The 9,853-nt window shown below is 43.2% G+C and overlaps 1 protein-coding gene and 1 long non-coding RNA gene across 2 annotated transcripts; one reads left to right on the top strand and one right to left on the bottom strand.

Moving 5' to 3' along the window:
• The first annotated feature begins 2,577 nt into the window (after positions 1–2,577).
• Positions 2,578–3,369, top strand: LOC111036798. The gene has a single exon (XM_022318990.1). The coding sequence runs from the start codon at positions 2,578–2,580 to the stop codon at positions 3,367–3,369; it is 792 nt and encodes a 263-aa protein (XP_022174682.1).
• Positions 3,370–9,311: 5,942 nt separating this feature from the next.
• On the bottom strand, positions 9,312–9,709 carry LOC111036803. The gene is made up of 2 exons (XR_002604805.1): positions 9,586–9,709; positions 9,312–9,512 (listed from the first exon to the last, which is right to left on the bottom strand). It is a non-coding gene; the product is annotated as an uncharacterized LOC111036803 (long non-coding RNA).
• Between the last annotated feature and the right edge of the window lie 144 nt (positions 9,710–9,853).

Raw genomic sequence — 9,853 nt, 5'->3', positions numbered from 1 at the left:
CTTTTGAAAATTTGAAGGTGTGCCTTTGTTTTTCTAACAAAGAAGATTTTCAAAAAGTTAGATCCACATTTAGTCCAGTTCAATTTCAATTCTCTTGAACGTCTTCGACATGCACTTTGCACTAAATTTGTATCTAATGAAATAAGGTATATTTCAATAGTTTAGTCAATTATATGATTTAATTTGAGTATGAAGCTGTACATTTTATGATTTTAATAAATTTGTTTGTTTCTATTAGTGATGTTTATGTAAGAAACTTTATTATTCTATGAGGCAAAAACTATTAAATGTAAGACATAAGAAACCAGTTGAAAGTTATTACTCTCCAAAAAACAAAAGTGCATCAAGCTTTTACAGTTAACACAAAAAATATGTTTTTTAAATTAATAGAGCCCTAAAAGAAATAAAAAAGGCTGAAAAATGTATTAAGTGATGTACATTTTCAAATGCGAAATTTGTGTATACCGACGGTGGCTGAGTGTGCATTGAACTAGAGGATTTATTTTTTATTTTTTATACAATCTATACCAAAAAAAGTACAATAAGCATAAGGTGTGTTTTTTTTTAATTAAATGCAGTGGCTTGGGTGACTAGAGGGAAGAACCTACCACCAATGAAGACACTTCGGCTTTTATTAAAAATAATGCATAGGTATTTAGACAGACACATAATATAACTAAAATGTTCTCCTTGATTGTAGATTTGAAAATAAATGGATTGTTTTTTGAAAATCTATTCCTTTAGTTAGTTAATTTTCTATTGTTATTGCTATTACTGCTAATGCAGAACCTTTCTCAGCTCATAGTTGACCTAAGATACCTAAAATCATTTAGTATTTTTTATAGTAAATCATATAATCTTATAAAACTTAAAATGTATTATTCTAAGATGTAAAGTCTGTGACACATACACATTTTTATATGTATATGATTAATTTTATATTTCGCTCATTTACATGAATTAAAAGTATTTATTACAAGTATATTTAATAATATTAAACAACAATAAAAGAGTAGAGACCCAGTTATTTATTCGAATTAGTAATGACACTAACTTCAGAATTAGAAATTGAAACAGAAAAAAATGTTTAACAATTTTAGTTTTAGCAACAACAACAGCAATTTTTTTAGCCTATGTTTTGGCTTTTAACCGGTATCCAGCTAAACTAAGTCTTTTACGACTCATAACTTCCGTAATCGTAATTATAAACGTATTTTGTAAAACAAAAATTTGATCGTGTATCGTTTTATAGAAAAATAAATACACGTATATCTGTCACCAGCTCACCAACAGATCAATTGTCATTTATTCATTTGTCATGGTTTAAAGATGCACGTGATCCGACTATACCGAAATGTTTAACAGTTACATGTTGAGTATTAAAGCGATATTAAAATAATATAAGTTTAAAATGTTTAGTGACGCATTATTAATGGTTTCTGACTTTCCGTTTTAATTTGGTTAAAAAACATCAAATATCTATAACCACCTAGTTTGTTTATGCGAGATGGGGACAGGGTACTTCACACATCCTTCACATCGTTATCGTATATTCAAAAAGTCCATTCTATTTATGAATATAATATTTAATATTAAATAATTATTATAAAAATAGTTTTTCCAATAAATATATTGAAGTCACAAATATATATAGAAGATACTGGATTGCTAACAACGATACAGAACTTGTGTAATTGGTTGAAGCGGTGTCGGCACCGATGTGGTCGGCACCTTTTTCGTGCCGTTTGCGGTCAGATTATTTCTATCTACCTGATTATCTAATCTAAGGTATATACATATTTATATATTATATTATGTACTAAATAATTATATATTAAATTGATTTTATACAGTATATAATAATATATTTATTATAAAAATATGTTTAAAATCGTATTATTATTGGATTTACCGATTTTTTGCTATTTGGTTGTTTATGGGTATTTTTATAGATAAAGTGTTAGAACTTTGGAAGTATTAAATTAAAATTGTATTTTGTCAATTATATAGTTACNAACCACCGCCACATAACTACCTCCCACCGTTGATCATGATTGTAAAACGGTTGGTCACAGTGATTCCCGGCTGACGACGATTACCGCGGCGCGGCGGCCGCAGGTCTCCTCTCTTCCCTCGCGACAACGTAACCGACCGCACGTTCTACGCCTTCGCTCCCGCCATCGACCACCGATACATTTTGAATTGCGACCTTTTGCAAACTTTGGCAAATCTCATCGTGACCGACCGTTATTTATTTACATACGCACTCAACTACTAAAGTGCTCTCTGTTGTAAACCTAACGCCCGTTGTACAAAAATATATAAATTACCTTTAACCAGGCGACAATCTTTTTTGTATTTTTTCGTACTGCACCCCGTCTTAACGACGTACGTTGGAGGCGCTCTGTAGTGATAACATCAGAACCTCCACATTGGTGACCTCGCAAGTCGTATCACGCACGTATAGCTACCCGTTGTAGCTGACTCGAAGGCGCGCCAGAAAAGTGATCTCACACACCACAGCGCCGTTGTTACTCACCCGAGGCTCTAGTCCTGTTCCTCCGCCGCGCGTTCATCATGAACAACGAAATACAGTCGAACGAAAATAACGCGACCGCATCGCCCGCGATAGACGCGGTCGCCAACTTCCGACTTCCGACCTTTTGGAACCAATCACCTACGTTCTGGTTCAATCATGCTGAAGCTATGTTCGCGGCACAACGCATCACATCTAACGCGTCGAAAGTGCATTATGTCGTTGGAGCACTAGACCAGGCAACAATTCGAACCGTCGGTGACCTGCTCGGAACTTCGGCGTCGTATGAGGCAATACGCACACGCCTCATCGAAGCTTTCGCAACGTCAAACGCTGCCAAGTACCGGGAACTTGTCCGACCGGGAGGTTTAGGCGACCGACGACCTTCACAACTGCTCCGTGACATGCGCAGCAACCTGCCACCCGGCATAGGCGAAGAGGCGCTGAAGGAATTCTGGATGCAGAGACTGCCGTCAAACGTCAGAGTCGTCCTTAACAGTCTCGACGCCTCGCTCGATTCAATAGCCGCGCGGGCGGATCGCATCATGGACGCGTCCAACCCTTTAGATGTCGACGTGGTCAGCAGAGAGGCCGACACGGATCTCGCCGGAACTGTTGCGGCACTGGCGAAGCAGGTGCAGGCGTTGACACAGCTGATCAGCTCGTCCGCAGGGCCGCAGCAACGACACTCATCACCGACTGACGCGGGACAACTACCGCCGTCCCAAAGATGCTTCTACCACGAAACGTACGGCGCCAAGGCTCGCAAGTGCCGTCCGCCGTGTAATTTCCGTCCGCGGAACAACAGCGACTCTACTCCGGCGGAAAACTAAACGGCGCGCACAGGACACCCGCCCTGTACGTCGTAAATAACTCAACGCGGGTACACGTCAACGACCTCCGCTCTGGCAAGCTGTTTCTTATCGACACCGGAGCCGAAATTTCGGTGATTCCGCCGTGTTTCGGTTGTCATCAACCATCGGACGTACACCTCACAGCGGCCAACGGAACACGCATAAAAACCTGCGGCCCGAAGACGCTCAACCTCGACCTCGGGTTCTCGCGCACCTTTCCGTGGACCTTCGAGATGGCCGACGTCTCGCGGTCCATCATCGGAGCTGATTTTCTCCGCTATTTCGGCCTCCTCGTCGACGTTCGACGTCAATGCCTCGTGGATCCTTCTGACAAGCGAACAGTCACCTGTGAAGTGACTACGTCGTTTTCACCGAGCGCTCCGCTTTTCACCGTCGCACGTTCCCGTGACTGGGATATTCTGCTGCAGGAATTTCCAAGCGTGACCGTGAGTCACCCGTTCCACAGACCTTCCGTCACGGAGTCGAGCACGTGCTCGATACTACGGGCCCACCCCTCTTCGCCCGCCCGCGACGACTGCCGCCCGATCGACTCAACATCGCGCGCCGCGAGTTCGACCTTATGCAGAAGCAGGGGATCTGCCGACCGTCATCCAGTGCTTGGGCGAGCCCCTTGCTCTTGGTGTCCAAGAAAGATGGCTCATACCGACCGTGTGGAGACTACCGACGGCTCAACAACGTCACCGTCCCGGACCGGTACCCGTTGCCATACCTCCATGATTTTACGGCAAATCTCGCAAAGAAATCGATCTTTACTAAACTCGACCTGGTGCGCGCGTATAATCAAATTCCGATCGCCGCCGCCGACGTGCACAAGACCGCCGTCACCACACCTTTCGGACTCTTCGAGTTCCCGGTGATGTGTTTTGGCCTACGCAACGCGGCGCAGACCTTTCAGCGGCTAGTCAACTCGATTCTCGCCGGCCTCGAGTTCGTTTTCGCATACGTCGACGACGTACTGATCGCGTCGGTGAGCGTGGAACAACACGTCGAACATGTTCGCACGGTTCTGGGACGTTTCGAAGAGTGCGGTATAGCCGTCAACCCGGCCAAGTGCGTTTTCGCAGCGGACTCTCGCTCAAGTTCCTCGGCCACGTCGTCGACGCACAAGGCCTGCGCCCCAATCCAGATAGCGCGGCTGCCATTCGCCAGTGGCCACAGCCAAAATCAAAAAAGGAGTTGCAACGTTTTCTTGGCTCACTGATTTTTTATCATCGTTTCGTCGCGGGTGCAGCCAAAATGCAGGCGGCACTATACGACGTCGCTGCGGCAGTGAAAGGACGTGACGGCCCACTCAGCTGGAACGACACAGCAAGGGAGTCGTTTAGACTTTGTCGCGAGGCACTCGCTGACACCACGCGCCTTGTTCACCCGCAGAGCGACGCGCCGTTACGCCTCAGCACGGACGCTTCGAACATCGCCGTCGGGGCGGTTCTCGAACAGCACGTCGAAGGGAGTTGGCAGCCGCTCGGTTTTTTCTCGTGCAAGCTTTCTTCCACGCAGGCACGGTATAGCACGTACGACCGCGAACTACTCGCGGCTCGACATTTCGTCCACTCAATCGAGGGGAGACCAACGACGCTTCGAACGGATCATCGACCGTTGCTGTTCATGTTTTCACAGAAGGCAGAAAAACTGATTGGCCGCCAAGCACGTCATATTGCGTTCCTGTCACAATACTTTCACGAGATCGAGCATGTCAGTGGTGAACGCAACACGGTGCCTGACGCACTGTCCCGGCTGGAGTTGGCGACTTTCGACGACGGGCTACCCGATCTCGACCAGTGGTCAGTTGATCAGGCCAATGACACGGAACTGCAGGACCTTCTCGCCGGGAGAATGGAATCCTCGTTGGAACTCGACGCACGGCATACCGCGAATGGACCCGTCTACTTCGACATCGCGTACAATAGATCGAGGTTGTTTGTACCACAAAAACATCGGCGCGCGGTCTTCACCTCCTTACATCGGCAGGCACACGGCGGCAGCGCAGCCACCGCGCGTATCGTCAAGGAACGTTTCGTGTGGCCAGGCATGGATCGGGAAATACGACGGTGGGTCAGAACGTGCGTGCAGTGCCAGAAATCCAAGGTTCACAGGCACACGGCGACGCCGCTCGCATCGTTCACGTCGCCGAATCGACGTTTCGGACACATCCATCTAGACCTCGTCGGGCCACTTCCCCCGTCGAACAACGCCAAGTACCTGCTTACCTGCGTCGATCGTTTCACGCGCTGGCCCGAAGCATGGCCCGTCGAGAACATGAATGCTCACACCGTCGCCAACACGCTCGTGACGAACTGGATCGCCCGTTTTGGAGTTCCTGATATTATCACCACAGATCAGGGACGGCAATTTGAGTCTGAACTAATGCGAGCTCTCAACACGGTTTTCGGGATCCAGCACGTCCGCACCTCGCCTTACCATCCTCAAGCGAACGGATTGGTCGAGCGGTTTCATCGGACTCTTAAGGCAGCACTTTCGGCACACGAGTCGCCGCATTGGTCACAGCACCTACCGATCGTTCTCCTCGCGCTGCGCAATACGATCAAACCAGACATCGGATCGACCCCCGCCGAGCTAGTGTACGGGACCTCGTTACGATTACCTGGCGAGCTTTTCCACTCAGCACCACCTGAGGTAGGGACACCCGATTTCGTCGCGTCACTCAAGGCGTCCATGGCTTTGCTCCGATCTGCTCCCGGATCCAACCACGACCCAACTCGACGCGTCTTCATACCGACGCGCCTGGCCGCGGTCAGCCACGTATTCATCCGCATTGACGCGCATCGGACGCCACTTCAGCCTCGATACGAAGGGCCCTACGCCGTCCTACAGCGTCGGGAGAAGGATTACAAGCTGCAGTTGGATCATCGGACGGCGTGGATATCAGTGGACCGGCTCAAACCAGCATTCGTCCTGCGCGACGATCCGATCACCGACCACTCATACGCCATGCAGTACTTCGACGTTAAAAATTGTTAAACCATTTTATTTTTATTTCTTTTTCGTTGGGGGGGGAGTAATGTGGCGAACCACCGCCACATAACTACCTCCCACCGTTGATCATGATTGTAAAACGGTTGGTCACAGTGATTCCCGGCTGACGACGATTACCGCGGCGCGGCGGCCGCAGGTCTCCTCTCTTCCCTCGCGACAACGTAACCGACCGCACGTTCTACGCCTTCGCTCCCGCCATCGACCACCGATACATTTTGAATTGCGACCTTTTGCAAACTTTGGCAAATCTCATCGTGACCGACCGTTATTTATTTACATACGCACTCAACTACTAAAGTGCTCTCTGTTGTAAACCTAACGCCCGTTGTACAAAAATATATAAATTACCTTTAACCAGGCGACAATCTTTTTTGTATTTTTTCGTACTGCACCCCGTCTTAACGACGTACGTTGGAGGCGCTCTGTAGTGATAACATCAGAACCTCCACAGAACTTTGGAAGTATTAAATTAAAATTGTATTATGTCAATTATATAGTTACATTAATTGTAACAATTAATAATAATAATAATAATAAAAAATAATAACAATAATTATCTTGTAAACACGCCAGTAAAATTACTGTCAGTCCTAAGCCTGGAAAAGTGTGAAGGAAAGTTCAATATATATCACATGTACCTACCTATATATTTAGTATATAGAATCAATTTAGTATATAAAGTACATTATATATATACTTTAAATTTAGATATAAATAAGCTGACCGCAAACGGCACGAACAAGGTGCCGACCGCAAATGTTCTGACCGCAAATGTCCTGGAACCGTTGAAGCTACCGGCCACCATTTTAATCGAGGCCAATGTTCGTTTTCACTCGTGTTTATGAGGTAATGTTAAATAATTTGTATTTGTAAAAATTATCCATGTTTATTATCAATAAAATTCAAACAAAAACACTAAATAGGTGGATAAGATCTCATTGACCTCTTTTTAAATGACAGATGGTAACTTCACGTATTATCACAGTTATAATCTGTTCACGTTTAGAATTTACCACTTCCGCGCACGACGACTGAGCCGCCGATCACTGCCTGACCCCCCCGGCGATCGCTTTGCGTTCTGTGATTGGTCGACAGTTATGGGCGGTGATCGTTTTGTGGCGGGGATGCGCGAGCTAGACGAGTTTTCGTCAGCCGAGTGGTTTATTCTTAACGTAAACAGAGTGTAGAAATCTGGTTTATTCTATAATCTGTGATTGAAGTATAAGTAATACCTTTTTTTTGTTTTTTGATACCCCATAATATTTCAATATAAAATCGCCTCCCCGGGCAACAAGGGACACTTGCATCCTCTCCCTCTCCCAAATACAGGCCTAGTCGACTGTACCTATTTCTTAACTTGAGTATAGATGGCGAAGCAATAGTGAAACATTGCGAAGACACAACAGGTAATATACTTAGTGACTAGTACCTACAACCTACTAAACCAGTGGTGTCATTTGAGATTTTTAATAAGGGTGCCAACATTTTTTTTTCGTTAGGCCACTTTTTCTTTAAAATATTAAATACAGATATTGTGTGTGTGTAAGTCTTTTGTATTGGGTTAAACTCATGAAGGGTATATTTTAATGAATTCAAATTATTCATTAATAATTTGTTGGCCCTTTGGTATGAATCTAAAAATATTGAGTATAGGTACCTACATTTAACCAATGCATTTTATTCCAAATAAAAATTAATATATTATATTTATCTAGCGAACTTTCCTTCCGTTTTTTGTACCGCGTTACCTAGCTTCACGACCACGCAGCATCTATTGTCATTACTATACATTTTACGTATATAAGTCTTTTGTTGCAATAAACTATGGTTTATTAAAAAATTCTTGTTATTTCTTTTTTTTACGTAGGCACCTCGTGTTTCAACTTCTGATAAAGTCAGATAGCGTAGTACTGGTAAGTGTATTCGTCGCACTTCTTGATACCATCATCCCGAGCGTCTACACTCCTCAAATCATCTTTGATATCCCACCATAATACAGACTTGACACTTTTTATTTTTTCCATAGAATAATTATACTATCATTCTGGTTCTTTTATCAATTTCAATTATATAAATTAAATTAAAAAACGATTGAACCTCATCGGCGCATTGTAAATTGTAATCCAGGCCAATAAGACACAAACAAAATAGGGTAGCCAAAGTATACCCTGTGCTCCCTCCCCCCCAAATGGCGCCCCTGTACTAAACAACAGAAAAATCTGCTGAAAAAACTAGCTCGTATGCAATTAGTAAAAATGAATGTAATAATATTTTATACCTCATGGCTACATTTAAATGTATAAATTGTGTAATATTATTATGTATATGGCCCGCAAATAGTGGGGTGTACAAGGGGGGTGTTTGGGGGTTATGACACCCCCTTTGAGCCGTATCATATATTACATTATTATTATTTATTACATAATATATATTACAATATAGGTCCATTATTATTTATTATAATATTACATATACATACTAACAGAAAAGTAAAAAAAATTGATTTTGAATTTTGAAATCAACATTCCAATACTCTGTTCATGATGTTAAGAAGCGACCCAGGCGGCGACTAGTTTTCGTCAGTGACGGTCAGACGCTTCTCCCACCTATAGACTCGTTAGGCTAGCGCTGCGAAACGAAGCCACGCCTATGTGCAGAAGTCGACCGCCAAGGTCGCTTCTAAACGCGAACAGATCATAGGATGGTTAAACGACAAAAACATAAATTAAATTAAATTATCATACAGATGATCCTACAAAATGTTTTAAAGTAAGTGTACTCCTTCCATTTCTGGACAATTTAGTGCAACAATTAAATTACCGATTTATTAACCACAAGACTATTATAACTGGCTTTTATTTTTTCATTTCTAATAAAAATTATTATCAACAAGCGATCAAAGATTTAACTATTTAAGTGAGTTTTATTCGAATGATATTGATCAAGAAGTTATTGAAACAGAGGTAAAGTTATGGCTACACATTTAGAAAAACTAAGTGTACAAATTGTTCTTAATGATCTTGATAAGTGCAATACAGACCTATTTCCAAATGTTTTTAAGCTCCTTCAAATATTTACAACATTGCCTGTTACATCGTGTGAACCTAAAAGAAGTTTTTCTACATTAAAACGAATAAAAACATATCTTAGAAATTCTATTGGCCAGTTAAGACTTACCTAATGGATTTACGTCATTAAATTGTCATCGTAAAGACGAAGTAACAGTAGAATAAGTAATGCAAAAATTGTCATTCCTAATATGACCTTCCAAAAATATTGATTGATTACCCATTCCATCGGCCTTATAAAATATTTGGGGGGGGGGGGGGGGGGGGTACTCAAGTAATTGAAAGCAAAGAGATTTGTTGAGGCCTTGCCCTGCACTCCTAGCATTGTGTCCATGTTAAGATTTTAGAACTGAACTAAACATCCTAAACTTAAATGC

This window comes from Myzus persicae, unplaced genomic scaffold, assembly GCF_001856785.1.
Source record: "Myzus persicae strain clone G006 unplaced genomic scaffold, MPER_G0061.0, whole genome shotgun sequence".
Lineage (NCBI taxonomy): Eukaryota > Metazoa > Arthropoda > Insecta > Hemiptera > Aphididae > Myzus > Myzus persicae.
This window is presented reverse-complemented; position numbering and strand designations above follow the sequence as displayed.